This window comes from Hylobates moloch, unplaced genomic scaffold (genome assembly GCF_009828535.3).
Source record: "Hylobates moloch isolate HMO894 unplaced genomic scaffold, HMol_V3 SCAFFOLD_1, whole genome shotgun sequence".
NCBI classification, from domain to species: Eukaryota; Metazoa; Chordata; class Mammalia; order Primates; family Hylobatidae; genus Hylobates; species Hylobates moloch.
Genome location: NW_026652276.1, coordinates 164181261 through 164203311, shown reverse-complemented (window position 1 = coordinate 164203311; position 22051 = coordinate 164181261). Strand labels below are relative to the sequence as shown.

General features: G+C 37.7%; 1 protein-coding gene across 3 annotated transcripts in view; it reads right to left on the bottom strand.

The window, feature by feature from the left end:
* The window catches only part of SLC25A13 (solute carrier family 25 member 13), a 200423-nt gene that overhangs the window by 88391 nt on the left and 89981 nt on the right, over positions 1-22051 (bottom strand). For all 3 annotated transcript variants that reach the window (XM_032760934.2, XM_032760937.2, XM_058424494.1), the window contains one exon: positions 1440-1579. In XM_032760934.2, the coding sequence (XP_032616825.1) occupies positions 1440-1579 (140 nt within the window). The remainder of the gene's footprint in view (positions 1-1439; positions 1580-22051) is intronic.

Below are 22051 nucleotides of genomic sequence, written 5' to 3'. Positions count from 1 at the left end.
ACAACCCATGCACCCTCCTCTTCCACCCAGAACAAGATTCCAACCACTCCCCAGAGGGCTCTGGCAAGGTCTGGAACACACGAAAAAGCCAGGGGCACCAGGATACTCACTAAGGACATTTCTAGTAACAAAGAATTGAAAATTTTCCTCAAGATCCAAAATGTAAACATACCAAATGAGTCCCCTTACATTAGTCTTTTTAAACATATGTAATAAAGTATAAATAAAATGTAACTGTTAGAAACAAAGCAAATGCATAAACATCTATATAGCCTATAGATATTGACCTCGAGTGACTAAATGATAATGTTGTATTTAAAGTATTTTTAAATAATGCTGCTGAAGGAAAACTAAGTTATAATCGTATTTTGTGAATACTCTTCTCCTTGCATCATCAGTGGCCCAATGATATGATCATATGGGTGGGGGAAGGGGGTCATGAGAGCAGTAGGGCAGCAGGGACTAGGTTAGGGAAAGTGTACCCCAGAAATGTAGACAACTGCTACAGCGGTTAACCCACAGAAGAAAGTGCACAAGTGCCCTTAGCACACTGGTTCTCCATTAGGGCCACCCAAGAAGCTTTAAATAGCCCCCAAATACCCAGGCTTCCCCCTTGCCCACATTAAATCTAATCTCTAGAGGTGGGACTGAGGCAACATTAGTTTTTAAAGCTTCCAGGTGATTCCAATATGTAGCCAAGTTTGAAACTAGTGTCTTATCTATAAAAGGTGTCAGATGAAATGATTCTGAAGCTGAAGACAAATCTGTCCATTTCCAGGGGAAAACAAAATATCGGTAAGTAGTAACATAGCGAGTCACAAGCCAAAATTTTAAGTTGTAATTTTTCCCCTCCTGACCTAAGTGACCTTGAGGAAATCACTTGATTTCCCGGGGCCTCAATGTGTATTGCTTCTAAACATGAAGGAGTTCTACATAAATCTGTGGAAATCCCATTTAATTCTATGATTTCAACATATTAATAAAGAAATACTTCTCAATGGGACAGTTTTGCCAGGCTGGAAAGTATGTAGTAAGTAAATCACAGTTCAAGACTCCAATCAGGACTTTTACACACAATTTGATTACAGGTTTACTTATTTACACTTTTAACTTTTTTTTTTTTTTGAGACGGAGTCTCTCTCTGTTGCCCAGGCTGGAGTGCAGTGGCGCAATCTCAGCTCACTGCAAGCTCCACCTCCTGAGTTCACACCATTCTCCTGCCTCAGCCTCCCAAGTAGCTGGGACCACAGGCGCCTGCCACCACGCCCGGCTAATTTTTTGTATTTTTAGTAGAGACGGGGTTTCACCATGTTGGCCAGGATGGTCTCGATCTCCTGACCTCGTGATCCGCCCACCTTGGCCTCCCAAAGTGCTGGGATTACAGGCGTGAGGCACCACACCCGGCCATACCCTTTTAACTTTTTAAGAGCTGGACCCACCAATAAAAACTGAGTAAATTCCGCATATGTCAGATGTCTTTTTCTTTCTTTTCCAAAATGTAGTTGCACAAATTCTGAATCCCAGTTAAATGGAATATGTTGATGAATTGTGGTCTGTCCAAAAACTTGCTTAACATCCTCTGAAAAGAGAAAAGACAGGTTGATTAAAACAAAGTAAATGAGGTTCTTTCTGATAAAATCTGTTATTGAATGGATATCGCTTTTTCTTATTAAAAAAGGTAATTCAATTTTAAACAGACACACAGATTACAAACTATGGCAGAAATAAAAGAATCCTCAAGGAATCAGTTAAGAAATCAAGGTCAAGAATCCCATCAAATAAAATAAATTGGGGGGAAAAATCAAGAAGTCACACACACACACAACCTAAAGGCTGTAGGAAACCCAAGTAGAAAGCTAAAACTATTATCATCTCATTTGTTTTTGTTTCAATAAATAATGATTATTTTCTAGGTACAGAGGACAGAATTCAATCTTAGTGGCAGGAAACACATACATACATACACGCACACACGATACAAGCATTACATATAGCCTTTAACAAGTTATTTAAAAGTTTTTGGAAGATTTAGAAATCCATTAGGAAAAAATTTGACACACATATTTAACACCCCTCAGGCTGTTTCTGTGCTTGAAAAAGTCCAACACTTTATCGAGCTGCATGTGAAGACAAAGAAAATGGGGAGAAAAGCCAGCAGCAGCCCAAGTCTTTGATTTTCTACTGCACTCTTTTGGCTTGACCCAAGAGTTCTCAGATTGTTCAAATAATCCCATTTAAGATGGGCCACTGAATATGCTGGTCCTGGCTTAGGATCTCTTTTTAGCCTCTACAGAAAAACTGTAAGAGGACTGACAGAGAAAAAACAAACAAACAAACAAAAACATGAAAACCTTACTTTTCTAAAGCTTCATATTTTTATTTTTAGCCTCCTCCTCTTGATAAAAGTATGTGTTTGGAGAGTGGAGGAAATACAAATTATTAGCATATTAATAATTTTTCCTGGCTTTCACATCTTTAAATATATCTACCAAATCTGCTCATTTTTATGAGCAAACTGTGCTTGATAGCTTTTTTCTCTTTTGCTTCTATTTAAAACAAAAAAAGAGGAAGAAAGTTATTTAGTCCTCTGAAAAGTGCCAAAACCTTTGGCATATGTGTCTATGGTTTCCCCCCAAATTTCCTGTTCCCACCCCCATTATACCCACAGTTTTTATTCCATGTTTTTAAAGTTTCCAGAAATTTTTAAAGTCTTGTCATGAAGAAATAGTAGTGCCACCATTAGCATAAGGTTAGGTGTGTATTTGCACAGAGAAGGCAGTAAAAATCAGGATTATGCTGGGCATAAATTTTATAAAATTTTATAAAAGGTGGCAGAAATCCTCAGACTGGCCCTGATGAGGACAATAAAAGTTTTAAAGTACAAGTACTGAATTTATTCTGTCTTCTTTACTTTTAGGGAAAAAAGAGATAAGATGTAAGGAAAATGAAGTGAATCCAGAATTAGGACTTAAAGGAAAAATAAACAAACAAAAAAGATTCTCAGCGAGTCTGACCAGGGGTCAATAAAAGGAATTAAGTAGAAGAAGATTTCTGAGAAGAAATCACCAAACTGAAATTCAAATGACTTGGATTCAAATTCTACTAACAGCAGCTAAAATTTCTTGGGCACTCACCATGTGCCAGGTATTGTTCTAATGGCTGTAAGTCCCTTAATATCTTAAAACATGACTTTCTTCAGTGCAAAACATGTTAACCAAGATAATCTGTGACTCCTTTCCAGGTGTAAGCATCTGTATCTCTGTAGGAAGCAGGCCCAATAAAGTTTTAATAAAGGCTCCCATAACCTTCTAATCTAGATGAATAAATTATCTAATAAAAATAATGTTCAAATGATAAAGAGGTGACTGAAAGAAAAAAAATTCACACTGTAAATAAAATTTTATACTAGAATAAAATTTTAGAGAAATAATATGCAAGAAAAAATGGTTTTCTGGTTTATCCTCAGTTAACTTAAAGATTCCTTTCTGCCAAGCATTCCGGTGAAATAAAGTTTTAACGTAACAATCATAAGATAATTGTCAAAAATAAGATTTTTCCCCTTCTTGATCTCTCCTGCAATCTGTTTCCCATAGAAAGTAACAGAAGGTATTTACTAAATAGTTGGTATATAAAGCTAAAGCACTTACTATCCATTTTTATATTTATATGGTCTAAAATTATAAATATACATGAAAGTAGGTTTTTCTAAAATTAGTGAATGCATGTAAAATGTGTCTCACCATAAACAACAATCTTATTTATCTATGATTAAAGTAACTACCATTTACTGCTACTAGAGCTCACATGTGAATCTGAAACTCTAAACGCTATAGTTTTTTGGACTATACCATAGACTGCATGTGTGTCTCTATGAAATGCCTGACTGATGTACTGAAATCTGCTCTGCAGGATAGAGCTATACATTATCCCTAAGATATCTCTCAGGTCTAAAATCTGACAATCCTATAGGCCTGTACTACCAATAATGATTTGAAAAAAGATCTCTCTATAAATCTTCTAGAGTATACTACACTAGATGTATATAAAAGATATCTATATGATGTAATATAAATCATTATATAGTATGCATATGTATGCACATATTAATATGTTTATGCATATTTATTGCACATCTTTTATTTCCTAATTGATTATTAGCCCCTTCACAGCAAAGACCCCATTCTTCACATCTGATTCTACCACTATGGCTGGCACAGTGGTAGGCAGAGAGCAACTGCTCACTAAGCAGTTGCTGAATTTAAATGAGCCAGGAAAGGTTTACAATAGATAATGCAATAGGTTAAGGACAGCGGTATTAACACTTTGGGGCGCTACAGTTTCCGTTGCTGAGAAACTATTCAACAGTCATTTCTCACCACTTCAGTGCACTGCATACAAATCATCAGTCAACATCGTTTATCAAAATCCCCAGGCTCAGTCCTAAACTGATTTAAACATGTTGAGGGGCTGAAAAAACTGCATTTTAGCCAGCACTCTAGGTTTTCCTGATGCAAGGGTCCAGGACCTCATTCTGAAAGCATTATCTAGGAGTATGGAAGGGTTAGATTCACTCCTAATTTTTAACTTCTTATTGAAATGGATAAAAATTTAAAAGGAAGGAGGTAGAGAAGACTCTCCAGACCAAGCAGTGTAATGCAGGAATGTGTAAACACAGATCATGTGTAGACCTAGGTCATTCAGGGCTCCCATGCTGCACAACTCCAGTGGATGGCACTCACTTCATGGTCCATGTGACTGATGCCTCCTGGAGTTGGGCAGTGTATCAACCACATGACCCTGAGGATGTAGGCCCATTATTAGCTTTGTGGTTGTCCCAATATGCTGGCTATTGTAGGAATGTCAGGGCTTAGCTAGCTAGCTATCAACCTTCTAAGTAGCACAGCTTGGGAGCACTGTACTAGGTCCTGTGGGAAGAGGAAGGGTAGTAAAAGGGGCTATATCCAAGTCTAATAAATAAGAAATAATTCAACAGCAGATTCAAACAGTACACTGTATCAGCACTAAACCACAGGGTGGCCTCATGGTAAGGAAATGGAGATTTAAGGAGAGAAGAGAGAAGAGCTTATTGGAGCAGATAAACCATGATCTGGGCCCTGAAAGGTGTCAAGGGTTTACACCCTGAGGGACCTTTGAGGGAGCTTATCAATGGAGATCAACAGCATGAAGAAAGGTTCATTTCTTATGAAGTGAATCAAAGGTCCAGTTACAGTGCTTTGAACCAAAGCCACCTGGGATCACTGAGACATGATAGATCCTGCTCCAGGTAGCCACAGACATTGGCATTACCTGCCAGCAGCAAACATTATTTTAAAGCCCCCAGGGCATGATGCTATGTTTATGGTGAAGAAAAGTTTGCTATCGAAAGAACAGCTGGCCATGGGACTCTGCAGGGAAAAAAAGGCCTGAAGTTGTTTACCACTAGGCATAATTTCTACAAAATTTACTTTTTACTCTCTTGACCTACCTAGCAGGATTATGTACTCAAATATCATACGACTGCCAAGCCATTCTAATTGGAGGAGCCAAATGATATGCAAAAGATTAAAGGAAACCTACCAATATTTCTATTCATCTCACGACTAATAAAGTCTTTTAAAACAAAATATTAAATCTTGTTCCTCCGGAAAACTCACACATTTTCTCCAAAAATATTTTATAGACTCATTAGTTTCTGAATATTTCATTCTGCTCTATGAATCATCCTGGGGCATTCATTTTCTGAAATGTTTGGTCTCTACGTTTTCCTGCAGACTCATGATAGAAACATCTATAAACTCAATAATCACTATGGGTTCCTTGCATTTCTCCCTCACTCTGGGAAACATTATAATACCACGTCAGGTTAATATTCTTTTCTCCTTTTAGGAGGCACAAATAGCTTTCTCACTTAACATTTGATTGTTTAAGGTTCCTCTATGTCTTGTAAGGCTCTGAGAGGTAAGAGGAACAAGTTCCGCTCTCATTTTATAGCTTAAAAATCAGAAATGAAAATCCAAAGCGATTTTCAAGCCCAGTTCTACTCTATACTCTGGCTCCCACATGGGCAATTCCATGAGCTTTACTATGAAAGACTCCAGGAGTCAAACTTAGAGTTGCCCTCTCACCAAACCCTTACCATTCCAAACCTAACTTGCAGTCCTGGAGAGGAAAGAAGAAACCCAAAATATTTTAGCCTTTTGGTTGCTTACTTGGTTCAGAATAACTCGTAACTCAGTTGTGGAAGACTTTCAGATAAGAACCACCCGCTAGATCTATCTCAAACGTAAAAATAATTAGAATTAGGTCTCTTCTGGTCTAAAATACAAGCCTTAAACTCTTTTCCCCATGTTGAGGTCATATAAGCAAAGAAACAAAACTAATTAGCATTAAAATGTGCATGTAGCACTAGTATATATTTTGGATATATAAAGTCATATTTTTGTTAGTTCAGCCACTCCTCCTAAAAGTAAAGCCAAATTAGAATGCTTATTTTTTAAAGTAAAGTATAATTGCTGTTATTTCAGTCTGTGCCAAACAAGCTATGTTTGGAAGGCCTGTAGTTCCCATAATATCACCAAATAATAGTGATATTATTTAAAGTAAGACCTCACCAAATAAGCTCAAGGATCCTTTTATTTGTGGAACTTTGCTTTCACCACAAAAGTTTCCATCTTAAAAGTCTGCTGCATTTGTTTATATCATGAGAAGACAATTACAAAGTGGCAGTTGTTTCCTTCCTAAAGATAACCTCAAAAAGTCAACCTATTTCTACACGGTATGGTTATAGTGAAAAGAATTGAGACCTTTAAAAGTTGGGTCACAGATGGCATTATCTTATATATGGAAAAGTCCTAAGAAATCACTAAAAAATTATTAGAACTAATAAATAAGTCTAGCAAGGTTGGAAGACAGAAAAATCAACATACAAATATCAACTGTATTGCTATATATTTGAAATAAGCAATCCAAAAATGAAATATAAAAAACAACTCAGTCAGGTGCAGTGACCCACGCCTATAATCCCAGCATTTGGGAGGCCCAGGCAGGTGGATCATTTGAGGTCAGGAGTTCGAGACCAGCCTGGCCAACAAGGTGAAACCCCATCTCTACTAAAAATACAAAAATTAGCCGGGCATGGTGGTGGGCACCTGTAATCCCAGCTACTTGGGAGGCTGAGGCAGGAGAATGGCATGAACCCGGGAGGCGGAGCTTGCAGTGAGCGGAGATCGCGCCACTGCACTCCAGCCTGGGTGACAGAGCGAGACTCCATCGCAAAAAAAAATTAATTAATTAATTAATTTAAAAAAACTCAATTTACAGTAGCCTCAAAAACAATAAAATACTTAGAAATAAATTTAACAAAATAAGTGCAAAACTGATTCTCTAAACACTACAAAACAGTGTTGAAACTAAAGAAAATCTAAATAAATAGAAACACATCCCATGTTCACGGATTAAAAGACTTGATATCGTTAAGATGGCAAAACTCTCCAAAGTTAATTTTAAAATGGCAATACTCCCTAAAATGATCTATAGATTCAATGTAATCCCTATCAAAATCCTAGCTGGCTTGTTTGCAAAAACTGGCAAACTGATCCAACAATCCATTATGAAAATTCAAGTGACTCAGAAGAGCCAAAACAATCTTGAAAAAGAACTGATGGAGTCTTGCTCTGTTGCCCAGGCTGGAGTACAGTGGCACGATCTCGGCTCACTGCAACCTCTGCCTCCCAGATTCAAGCAATTCTCCTGCCTCAGCCTCCTGAGTACCTGGGATTACAGGCGCTTTGATACACCCAGCTAATTTTTGTATTTTTAGTGGAGACGGGGTTTCACCATGTTGGTCAGGCTGGTCTCGAACTCCTGACCTCGTGATCCACCCACCTTGGCCTCCCAAAGTGCTGGGATTATAGGTGTGATCCACCATGCCTGGCACAAATTTGGATTTCAAGCTTACTACAAAGCTAGAGTAATCAAGACTATGTAGTACTGGTATAAGATTAGACACAGAGAACAACAGAATGAAATTGAGAGTAAAAAAATTAATCCTCACATTTATAGTCAATTGATTTCCAACAAAGGTAACAGACAATAAGAAAAAACTGGTGCAGGGACAATATCCATATGCAAAATAATGAAACTGGGCTCCTATCTCACCCTGTATACAAAAATTAACTCATAATGGATCAAAGACCTAACTACAAAACTTAAAACTGTGAATAGTTTTAGAAGAAAACATGGGCATATTTTCAAGAAAATTTTAGAAAAAAAATATAGACATAATTTTTGTGATGTTGGATTAGGAAATGGTTTAGTTGACACCAAAACTACAAGCAACAGAGAAAAAAAATAAATTGTACTTCATCGAAATTTAAAACTTTGTACTCCAAGGATACCATTAAGAAAGTATTAAAATGGCTGAGCATGGTGGCTCACTCCTGTAATCCCAGCACTTTGGGAGGCCGAGACGGGTGGATCACCTGAGGTCAGGAGTTTGATACCAGCCTGGGCAATATGGCAAAACCCCATCTCTACTAAAAATACAAAAATTCAAAAATTATCCAGGCATGGTGGCATGCGCCTGTAATCCTAGCTACTCAGGAGGCTGAGGCAGGGAGAACTGCTTGAACCCGTGAGGCAGAGGTTGCAGTAAGCCAAGATCATGCCATTCCATTCCAGCCTGGGCGACAGAGAGAGACTGTCTCAAAAAACAAACAAACAAACAAACAAAAAAGTGTTAAAACACAATGAGATACAATCTCACACCACTCAGAATGGTTATTAAAAAGTCAAAAAATAACAGATGCCCATGAGGTTGTGGAGAAAAAGGAATGCTTATGTACTGTTGGTGGGAGTGTAAATTAGTTTAACCACTGTGGAATACAGTGTGGCAATTCCTCAAATACCTAAAAACAGAAACACCATTCAACCCAGTAATCTCATTACTGGGTATATACCCAAAGGCATATATACTTCATTCTATTATAAAGACACATGCATGTGTACATTCATTGCAGCATTATTCACAACAGCAAAGAGGTGGAATCAACCTAAATGCCCATCAACGATAGAGTGTATAAAAAAAATGTGGTATATATACATGGTGGAGTACTATGCAGCCATAAAAAAGAATGAGATAATGTCCTTTGCAGGAACATCGATGGAGCTGGAGGCCGTTATCATTAGCAAACTAATGCAGGAACAGAAAACCAAACACTGCATGCTCTCACTTTAAGTGGGACCTAAATGATGAGAACAAATGGACATAGAGGAGAACAACAGACACTGGGGCCTACCAGAGGGTAAAGGGTGGGAGGAGGGAGAGGATCAGGAAAAATAACTAATGGGTACTAGGCTTAATATCTGAGTGATGAAATAATTTGTACAACAAACCCCTATGACACGAGTTTACCTATACAATGAACCTGCACATGTATCTCTGAACTTAAAATAAAAAAGTTTAAAAAAAAGAGAGAGAAAAAGAAAAGAAAAAGATAAAACAGCCTACAGACTGGGAGAAAAACTTTGCAAGTCACATACCTGATAAGAGACTCTAGTATACACACAGAACTCACAATACAATAAAAGGACAAATAATCCTATTTAAAAATGGGCAAAGGATCTGAATAGACATTTCTCCAGACTGACAGCATAAAATTGCCAAGAGGCACATGAAAAGATGTTAAACATCATTAGCCATCAGGGAGATGAAAATCAAAACCACGATGAGATAATCACTTCACCCTGCTACAATGGTTATCATCAAAAAGAGATAATAAGAAGTGCTGGTGAGGATGTGAAGGAACTGCAACCCTCAAACACTGCTGGTGGGAATATATTTAAGAAAATGGTGTGTCCATGAGTTCTCATTGTTCAATTCCCACCTATGAGTGAGAACATGCGGTGTTTGGTTTTTTGTCCTTGCGACAGTTTACTGAGAATGATGTTTTCCAGTTTCATCCATGTCCCTACAAAGGACATGAACTCATCATTTTTTATGGCTGCATAGTATTCCATGGTGTATATGTGCCACATTTTCTTAATCCAGTCTATCGTTGTTGGACATTTGGGTTGGTTCCAACTCTTTGCTATTGTGAATAGTGCCGCAATAAACATACGTGTGCATGTGTCTTTCTAGCAGCATGATTTATAGTCCTTTGGGTATATACCCAGTAATGGGATGGCTGGGTCAAATGGTATTTCTAGTTCTAGATCCCTGAGGAATCGCCACACTGACTTCCACAATGGTTGAACTAGTTTACAGTCCCACCAACAGTGTAAAAGTGTTCCTATTTCTCCACATCCTCTCCAGCACCTGTTGTTTCCTGATTTTTTAATGATGGCCATTCTAACTGGTGTGAGATGGTATCTCACTGTGGTTTTGATTTGCATTTCTCTGATGGCCAGTGATGATGAGCATTTCTTCATGTGTTTTTTGGCTGCATAAATGTCTTCTTTTGAGAAGTGTCTGTTCATGTCCTTTGCCCACTTTTTGATGGAGTTGTTTGTTTTTTTCTTGTAAATTTGTAGGAAGGGGAACATCACACTCCGGGGACTGTTGTGGGGTTGGGGGAAGAGGGGAGGGACAGCATTAGGAGATATACCTAATGCTAAATGACGAGTTAATGGGTGCAGGAAATCAACATGGCACATGGATACATATGTAACAAACCTGCACATTGTGCACATGTACCCTAAAACCTAAAGTATAATAATAAAAATAAAATTAAAAAAAAAAAAAAAGAAAGAAAATGGTGTGGCCACTTTGGAAAACAGTCTGGCAGTTCCTCAAAAAGTTCAACATAGAATTATAATATGACTCAGCAATTCCACTCTCAGGTATATACTCAAGAGAAATGAAAACATATGCCCATACAAACTCACGTACATGAATGTTCACAGCAACGTTATTCATAATAGCCAAGCACTGGGAACAGCTCTTATGCCTGTTAACTGATTAATAAACAAAATGTGACCTATCTATATCTACACAGTGAAATATTATTTATCCATAAAAAGGAATAACATATGTGCTACATCATGGATGAGCCTTGGAAACATTATGCTAAGTAAAAGAAGCCAATCATGAAAGCCCACATTTTATGATTCCATTTATATGAAATGTCTAGAATAGACAAATTCATATACACAAAAAGTAGGGGATGGAGGGACTCGATGGAAGGGAGTGGTGACTGCTAAGGTGCGGTGCAAGGTTTCTTGTTGGGGTGATGAAAATGTTCTACAATTGAATGTGGTGATAATTGTACAAATCTGTGAATATATTAAAAACCATTTAATTATATACTTTAAAAGGGTAAATTATATCTCAACAAAGCTTTCTCTAAAAAAACAACAACAAAAAAACCACCTAGAACTGTTAGAGATCTGCCTCTTACTAATGAGTAAACCTGGGCAAATTACTTACTCTGACTCAATTCGCTCAATCTTTAAAATGGAAATATCTATCTTAAACAGTTGTTCTGGAGTTAAGCATGACTAGTACAATGTTCTAAACACAGTAGGTGACCATTAAAATAATAAAACTCCAAAGTGTAAAGTCTTAATTATAATGAAAATTATTATCTGGGCACCAAATATTTACAAATACTATTTTTTAAATGAGCACAGTGTGATTTGGAAGTATCATAGTTTTTAATTTCTCAAAAAGCAATAATTTTCCTCAAATATTTAAAATCCATCCTTTCTTGAGCTCATATACTAAAATTTTGAATGAAAAGTGATCAAAAACTAAGTAATTTTCTATTATGTTTCTTAAAGTATAAAATTAAGAAAGATTAAGAACCTCCACTCTTTTCTCTGAAGATCTTTCAGACACTAGAGATATTTAATTGGCAAATTACTTGCACATGCCATTAAGTGGTTAGACTGAATTTGTTTTTACAAATTCTATGGATTCTTATTCCTTAACCTCCACCACACTATAATCTGAAATCATCAAGGTCTTCACTTATGCAAATTTTAACTTTCCATGTTTTTGTTTCCATACAGAATAACTAAATTAATGCATTTTAATTTCTAAGAGATTCACTTTTTGAAGCAGCATATCTATGAAAAAGAGTTTCCCATTAAAATAAAAAAGATTCATCAAGCTATATTATTTCAAACACTAAACCATAATCTCTCTCTCTTTCTCATGGATTTTAAAAATTCCATTAATACAATAAACACAAAAGGGATGTTTGTGTTAAACATAAAAGTAACCCCTCTTGGAGGCAAAGAGAGGACTGCTCAACGGCCCAGCACTTTATCTCTGAACAGTTTCATGCTTTTTCTAATGCATGCTAAATCCTCAAAGAAAGTTGTGGTTTTTCTCTAAGGGAAGTAATATTCCACCCTGCTGATATGGTTAACAACCAGCTTCTGTGGCCATCATCTTTTAAGCAGGGAGCAAAAGACAAATTGTTGAATTCGTACATTAAATAACATAATGGAGTAAGTGGATGCAGACCTATCTCTACTGCCATCTGCTCCAATATCAAGGTTGCCATTTCAAACCCTTTCGACAAGTGCCTTTTTACATTAATCACAGCTAAGGGTCTGAAGAGGAAAGAAGTATTCTGGCTACAATTCAGAGTCGCTCAAGAAACTTCTAGGGGGAAAATGGTTGCCATTAAAACATAGTAAGTAGTGCATAAGTACTTCACATTAAAATTGAGTTCTCTATAATCCCCTGTAAACTTTTTATTATTATTATTCTGAACATGTAGGTACAGTGGTGATAGGTATCTTTCAAAAATAAGCACACACACAGCCAAGCTGAGCCAAATATTATACTAAAGTCATATGTGGTATCGGTGTATGTAAAAATTAGGGCTAATTTAAAACTCTTTTAGTTCTGTACTTAGGGACAGAATTAGCCTGAGTTAAGGTCATGTAGCATTCAGGAAAGAATCCTATCCTTCTAGTGCCAGAAGTCAAAGTTGTGATTCTTATGAAACTAGTCACCTTTTCCCCTCTGGGCCTGTTTCCTCATCCATGAAAGAAAGCCATAAACTATACTCAGCCATTGTTCATTTGAAGTATGAACTATGTTCCCTTGGAGAACTTGTTTAAAACACATTCCCAAGCCCCACACCCAAAAATTCTGAACCAGTAGATTTGAGACAAAGCCAGGGAGTCCACAGTTAACCAACATTCTACACTATTACAATGAGAACCCATGGTCTGCCTCATTGATAAGAATCCCTCCTCCTCTATAATCTGACGGATCTACCAATTCTCAAGATTTATACACTATTTAAGTCATCACAGTGACTGTGAGTCAACAACAACAACAAAATGGCTTAAGGCTAGCAGATATTTAGCATAAGATATTAACCATCTGTCACACACACTAACTAAATCAACAGAGGGGCCAACTGAGATGTTTCCAATTATCTGCTAGAAAAAGTATTTTCAACTGGGTAGAATAAATCATTATTAGCCTTTCATAATATCATAAGTAGGTCAATTAAAATGGTGTTTAGAGGCATACAGCAGACTGTGGTCACTCTCCAGATGTGTAAGCTTGCTTTAATCATCTGTTGTGTGTTAGTTATTGTTAACTTTCATTACCACCAGAGAATACAACTAATGTTTTACAATTCTTAAAGCATTACAGAGTCCTAATTCACTCTCTAAATGCAAACATAATATCTATATTGTTTTCAAAAACCTATTTCCTAAGCTAGTTTCCTTAGACGGATGTTATCAAAAATTTTCTTGCAAAAGCATTAACATACATTTAACCCTACTTAAATGCTTCAAGAGCAGATGTACTACAAATGTACACCCACAGTGATCCCATATTAGTATAAAACTGTTTTATTTCAATTAAAATGTCTAAGTATCCACCCCCAACATATACCTAAACTGTAATTTTCTCTGAGAATTTCCAATATGTTCTTGATTTTGTTTCCTTTATCAACCTATCAGAGCAAAAATTGCCTTGCAACTGTTGGAAGAAATCAGTCATTAGCAGCAAGATTACAGCAAATTTTCCAATTTAGAAAAACTGTATTTTTATCTCTCTCTTATACCAGAAGAAGAATGGTATAATTTTCCTATTTTTAAATGAGCAGTACAGTTAGTTTAAAATAGTCAAATTTTCCTAGGGCTCTAAGCTTTAGGATTTTCTGTTAGCTTTCTGTTCTCTACACCTTCTTTCCTATTCAAAAGTTCTCTTCACTCTTCATCATGCATGCACATGAACATGCACATACACACACAGATGCACACACCAACACACAGGTGCACATGCACGCACAGGGACAGCAGCCCCCAGTCCAGTCTCTCCACTCTCTGACAGGCTCCTAAGGAACAGTTAACCTTCAGGCAGTAGTTAACTAAGGAGTGGCTTCACATGGTTATTTTGATTTACTCTCCAACTGACATTCTTCCACCTTCTCAACAGGTCTGCCTTCTTTTCTCCCCCTCTCTATTTTTAAATGGAGTGATGAAGTAGCAAAAAGTACAATATTTTAGCCATTTGAGCATGGGCGATTCTTAAATTATCCCACCAACTGGAAGTGCTCTCTGATACTACTATCTTTCAAAATTGAAGCCATTATGGTCAATCGTGCAAATCCGTATTTAGCTTTTCGTAAATAGTGGATTTTTGACCCAATGAACTGGAACAGTTTCTGAACAGTCTCTAGGATCTCTGAAAAGATACTCAGTACCCAGGCATGCCACAATTCTTATCAACATAGAGATTATTTACTTTCAAAACTCATACTGTTCTTATTCGAAATTCTTACTCTCTATTTGGGATGTAAGCATGTATAAAAGAATATACTCAGCCCCCTCTTCACCTCTCATAAAATAAAATAAAATCTACTGCAGGGCAATATTTTTCTTTCATCAAAATGACACATTATTTTTGTGAAACACCAAAATCAGAACCAATATTAATAAAGAACTTTCCCCAAGTAACGTTTCTTCTGATTCTTCACCATCTTCCCCCTCAGCTATTTTTTTGAATATTTCGTTTTCAAAGTGCCTTTACAAAGACAGTAACAAATGACCTTCCTTTCCAGCAAGCTTAAAAATGATGGGTAAAGTCTGCCTTCTTCCAATCCAATACCAGCATTAATCTAGCTTTATATATTTAATATTAAATTTGAGTGCTTAACTTCGAAACTTCTCATTTCCATACTTTTAACTCCCATCATTTTCTGCAACCTGAATCAAAGTGACTGAGTGGGTGTTTCCACACATTTCCTAATGTCATCTAGCCTACCCATTTTCCCAAAGCACACCAATTTCATCATAGCAGGTGTTCCTGGACACAATCTAACTTGAACTCAGAAAGGGTCCCTCCAATTACATCCACGTCAGAGAATTAACTAACTGAGGACTCGCTTAGAATTAAGAATTAACTAGCTTAGAAATCGCCCCGGTTCTGTGGGTTTTGTTTAGTGGGAGAGACACAAGAGAAAAGTTGGTGCAAATATAGTAAGTTTGCTAAACTACAATTTCAACAAAGTTAAATAGATTTCTTTTTCCACAGGACTTCTCAGAGCCTTAATAAATTAAAAGTTCTAGGCTTTATGATTCTCTCTTAGGAGAGTCCTTTTCCACATGCCACTTATTAACATAAACAAGAAACGCTTCTCTATAGTAATTAAACTTACAATATATTTCAATAGTGAAGATTAAAGGACAAAAGGTCACTGTAGTTTCCAATAAAGGGCAAGACTGCACCAGTTTCTTTTGGACTCCATGCTAACTGGCAGAGCTGCAGTGGCGAGCCAGCCCAGGCCTCCCAATGTGGCACAGGGTATAGACTGGTTTCTTCCATTTTGGTCTTCATGAGAATCAGAACCAATTCCCTTTCAGAGGTCTCACTAACCAGCCAACCAAACAGTTATTTCTGTATTTTATTTTGTTTATTTATTTTTGAGACAGAATATTGCTGTGTCACCAGGCTGGAGTGCAGTGGCGCGATTTCGGCTCACTGCAACCTCCACCTCCTGGGTTCAAGTGATTCTCCTGCATCAGCCTCCTGAGTAGCTGGGACTACAGGCACGTGCCACCATCCCCAGCTAATTTTTATATTTTTAGTAGAGACGGGGTTTCACCATGTTGGCCAGGATGGTCTCAATCTCTTGACCTTGTGATCCGCCCGCCTCAGCCTCTCAAAGTGCTGGGATTACAGGTGAGGTGTGAGCCACCGCGCCTGGCTCTTTTTGTATTTTTAATAATTCGTTAGTTACTCTACATTTACTTCAGTTACAGAAAAATGTATTTTGCAATCTGTCTCTTGTATTATATATAGGTTGTCTGATACATTTTGTTTCTTCATATATCCAAAATCAAAAGGCATCCAAAAACTGATTATCATTACATTTTGAAGTCATACATAAACTATTCTACAATCAATGTCTTTAACAGCAATGCTGGAAAAGTGTTAAATAAGATATATGTCTACTACTTCAACTGCCCCTCTATAAAAAGCAGCTTTTATCTTTAAAGGGCAGGTCACTGACCTCTGCAAGATTTGCTAAAACCTACACAATTTTTCTCCAGGAAAAAAAAAAAATGCTTATTTGGACGAAATATTACAAACAACCACAGCCATTCACAGACTCCCTGATACTTATCTAGGCAAAGAGTTGAGAACCCTTGACTTTAAAGTTTAATTAAAAACTGCAGAACATAAACATGCACACACCATCATTACCACCAACACTGGTAATGAAATTGGGTTACATTCAGGTATTAAGGATAACTTTAAAATTGCACATAAAACATATTTCATGAAATCTTGTTCAGTGTATTGAAAAATTAATTTAAAAAGTCAAGGAAGAGAAAAACATGTAATAGCATAATGCAAGAAAACATTTTGGAGTTTAACCTAAGAAACTCATATTGTATAGAACATACTTTGAATTTTCAGGGGGTCTAATTGTGACTTTTCTCAGGTAAAAGTAGGTATTCAAGCTCTCAGCTGGGCGCGGTGGCTCACGCCTGTAATCCTAGCACTTTGGGAGGCCGAGGTGGGTGGATTGCCTGAGCTCAGGAGTTCGAGGCCAGCCTGGGCAACAACGGTGAAACCCCATCTCTACTAAAATACAAAAATTAGCCAGGCATGGCGGCATGCGTCTGTAGTCCCGGCTACCCGGGAGGCTGAGGCAGGAGAATCGCTTGAACCCAGGAGGCGGAGCTTGCAGTGAGCTGAGATCGTGCCACTGCACTCCAGCCTGAGCAATAGAGCGAGACTCCATCTCCAAAAAAAAAAAAAAAGTAGTATCCAAGCTCTCTGCTACTGTGGAGCTAGGCTATTAATGTGGTACAACAACTTAAGAAATATCAGTAAGTAGGAATAGGTAATGTCTTAAATTAGCATTATAAGATAAATCACTGGTATATATGCCAAATAGTTCAGATCAACAGTTGCAATTAAACACATCCACACAGGTACTCTTTCTTAAAACCCACAATGGAAATGCTTTGCTCCCCCCACAACATTAAATAAGAAATACAGTAACAGGAAAGTGTCTGAGAAACTATCACTCACAACATGTCTGTACCAACCTGCTCACACACCAGGTGAGTCCTTCCAAACCCTGACTTTCAGCTCTTCCACTCACAAAGTGGGGTGACTATCCACTGGCTTCACATAGATACTGTGAAGCCTAAATAATGATCACTGGCACGGTACTCCTGGCTTTGCCCCACTCTAGTCAACTCAACAAAAATCATCTCTTCCAAGCATCATTCTGATCCTATCCCTGTCCTCCGAAGACCTTGTGGTGACTCCTAATTGCTTCTCATATGAAATAATTACTCTTGCTTAAGGGCCCGGCCCTGTCATTGGTGCCCTGACAACCACCCTCCCAAGTACCCAGGTCTCTTAAGCTGCACCCCTCAATCAAGGGTCTCCTCTACTATGGTTGCCCTCTATCCTCAACCTGGGCACAGACCATCTCCTCACCCTTCCCTATCGTCCTGTGATTCTCTCCCTCAGTCAGAAGTCTGTTCGTATCAAAAGATAAAGCTTTTCTGGGTAAAACTCACATCGTGTGCATCTCAACAAGTTATCCACATAGCTGGAACCAAGGCAACTTTCTATGTACACTGGTAACTCTAAGCCAGGTACATTCTCTTTCTTATTACTTTCCACCATAGTGAAATAAAATCTTAACTAATGCATTTGCCTATTGTTCTTTACTTCATGAAAAATATTAAATCCTTTTAATGTCTGATATAGACTGAGACCACAATGGGCTAACTGACACCCATCTGGATTATGGTGGGCTCACTCCAAAAGCATGAGTATCAACACCAGAGGGAGGCAGTGTGGCACAGTGAAGAACAGTCAGCCAGGATCAGGCTGTTCTCCCGGCTCCACCACAGGCAACACTATGACTGTGGCCACTTACTCAACCTCCCCATGCCTATTTCCTCTTCAGAAAATGAGAATTGTAATAGTATAGACCTTCTAGGCTACAATAATTAAATAATAAATTATACCAAAAGTACTTAGCCCAGAGGTTGGCATGTATTTAAAAATAAAAATGACGGTTACCTTATTTCTCTCATGAGATTATGTAAAACCATGTATCTTGGGAACAGAACAAGACCAGTAGCTACCGCCTGGTCCTTCTTCCTTTCCTTTGGCCCCCTTCCTCTCACCCATGGCCAATCGGAAGCCAAGTCATACAGATTAGCTCTCAGGAATAGCCCAGTGTGCAGTGGCTCATGCCTGTAATCCTAGCATCTTGGGAAGCCAAGGTGGGAGGACTGCTTGAGCCCAGGAGTTTGAGATAAGCCTGGGCAACATAGTTAAACTCATCTTTACAAAAATAAAAATAAAGTTAGCTGGACATGGTAGCGCCACCTGTAGTCCCAGCTACTTGGGACACTAAGGTGGAAGGATCGCTTGAGTCAGGGATATTGAGGCTGCAGTGAGCCCAGATCACTCCAGCCTGGGTGACAGACCTTGTTTCAAAAAAAAAAAAAAAAGAAAGAAAAAAGAAACAAAGAAAGAAAAAAAAAGGAATGGCCCAGGTGGGGTCCCAAGATATGACTCCAGTCCAGGCCTCTGTTATTCCCAGCCTCCACTGTTTGTGGCACTTCCAAATTGGCCATCACTTCCAGACCCCCACAGCTCCAACCCTTCATGGAATACACAGCCTGTATCATGCCAGTTCAGTATTAATGCACCTTTGGTCACTCCTCTAGATCTGCTCAGATAGCTTCCATGCTTTCTACCCACTTAGCCTGCTTTACATATAAACAGGATATTCTGACATCATATTTTTTGTATTTGTTTATAGTCTCTCTCCCTAAAATGTTCCTCAAATGTATCAAACGGACTCCACCCTTAGAACCTGGGAAATGGCTATTATTTTCTGCCTGCGACAGTCTCCCCTCCTCCATTCCCATATCTATATGACCAATTCCCTCACCTCTTTCAAAAAAAATAAAATAAAATCTTTTTTTTTTTGGTGGAAAAAAACACTTAACATGAAATCTACCCTTAATAGATTTTTAAGTGTACAAAATAATATCATTAACTATCAGCACAATGTTGTGCAGGAGATCTCTAGAACTTACTCATCTTGCTTAACCAAAACTTTATGCCAGCTGATTAGTAAATCCCCATTCCCCCTCCTCACAGCCCCTGGCAGCCACCACTCTTTGATTCTATGAATCTGCCTATTGCAGGTGCCTCATGTAAGTGGAATCATGTAGTATTTGTCTTCTGTGGCTGGCTTATTTCACTCGTAGTGTCCTCAAGTTTCATTCATGTTGTCATGTATGGCATGACTTTATGGTTGAATAATATTCTATTACATGTATATAAATTTTCTTTACCCATTCAGCTGTGGATGGGCATTTAGGTCATTTCCACATTTGGCTATTGTGAACACTGCTGCAACGAACATGAGAGTGCTGATACCTCTTTGAGATCCTGATTTCAATTCTTTTGGATAAATATCCAGAAGTGAGATTGGTGGATCATATGGTACCTCTATTTGTAAATTTTTGTCGGAATCTCCATAACTATTTTCCATAGGGACTGCACCAACACATTTACTATCTTACCCTTATAGAAAAAGTTTGCCACCCACGATATAGTATAAAAAATAACACCGTAAAAACGAAAAGAAAAAGAAAACTATGTTCACTTTCGAAACACTAAGTTTAAAGAGAAAAGACCTTAAATTTCAAAAACAAATTTGTGTAAATGTCTCCTCACATAATAGCACAGATTTATAATTAATATAATGATACTTTATTCCCTTATTTATTATTTCTCTGCTTTGGTTACAAACGACTAGGCAATTAATATCATTTTCTCTTTCCTCTTCTTACCCTGCTTGTCTTTCACCATGATTTACTCCCTTTGAACACCTCTCCCATCCACTGTGGTAACCAAAATTTGACAGTATTGGTAACATTCCAACTCACAGAATTCTGAAGTTTCTTTAAATGTATTATATTCAATATGTAGTAAAATACATCTATTGAAATATTTATGAACTTTTAAGAAGGTAATGCTTATTTGTTATCTCAAATATAAAATTCAGCTCATGTTTCTACTACCTTCCTTCTGAGGCACTTAGCACTGATTCATCCTTGGCAGTAGTCCTATCTGCAAAATTGTAAACATGCACTAGCATCTTTAGATAACAAATAACATAGATGTGTTCCTTTCTCTTTCAAAATTTGTAGTGTTCATCAATTCAAAATTTCCAGAGTAGTGAGATATAGACAGACTAACACTTGTTATTAAATAAACTTTTATTTTAAAACTTTAAAAATTCTTAAAGGAATAAAACATTTATTTATACATATACATATAGATATTATACATATTCAAGGCAATAGCATGTGAAATCCCAGCAGGATGTTTGTGGAAATTAATGACTTACTCTAAAATTGTTTTGATAGTGAATAGGGCCAAGAATAGCCAAGATAATCTTAAAGAATAAAGTTGAAAGCCTAACCAGATATGACTTATAAAGCTATAGTAATTAAGATAGTATAGTATTAGCGGAGAATATACAATTATGTAAAAAGAACAGAGCATTCAGATACAGCCCCATACTGGATTTATGATAGTAGTACCACTGTAGTGCAATAAAGAACCATCTTTTTAATAAATGGTGCTGGGCGATCAACATATCCTTGGGGAAGAGGGCCAGGGAAGAATCTTGACTTTTACCTTTAGTACCATGCAAAAATATAACAAATTCTAGAAATATTAAAATTTAAATCTGAAAGGAAAACAAACTTCTGGAAGATAACATAGGAGAATATTTTCCCGACCCAGAGGAAAGCAAAGATTTTTTTTTTCTTTTTTGAGACAGAGTTTCGCTCTTGTCGCCCAGGCTGGAGTGCAATGGCATGATGTCGGCTCACTGTAACCTTTGCCTCCTGGGTTCAAGCGATTCTTCTGCTTCAGCCCCCTAAGTAGCTGGGATTACAGGTGCTGCCACCACAGCCAGCTCATTTTTGTATTTTTAGTAGAGACAGGGTTTCACTATATTGGAGAGGCTGGTCTCGAATGCCTGACCTCAGGTGATCCACCCGCCTCGGCCTCCCAAAGTGCTGGGATTACAGGCGGGAACCACTGTGCCTGGGCTAGATATTTTAAACAGGACACAAAAAGAGCTATCCACAAAAGAAAATGCTGATAATTTGTATTACATTAAAATTAGAAACTTATGTTCCTCAAGACTCAAATGAGTAACAGTGCAAGTCACAGAGTAAAGAATCTGTGAAACATATAACCCTCAGAGGTCTTGTATCCAGAAAATAAGCATGTGACTGAAGAAGATTGCCAAATGGCCAATAAATATGGAAACATGTTGTATAACCCATTAGGAATCAGGGAAATAAATGCTCATTGAAGCCACACAGTGAGATATCACTAAAATAAAAATGGTTGATACCAAGTGGCAAAGATCTGAAATAAAACCATCATGCAATGATGGTATGAGTGTTAACTGGTACCACTGAGAGGTGACAATGCGCTGGCAGTCCTCGCTCGCTCTCAGCGCCTCCTCGGCCTCGGCGCCCACTCTGGCCGCACTTG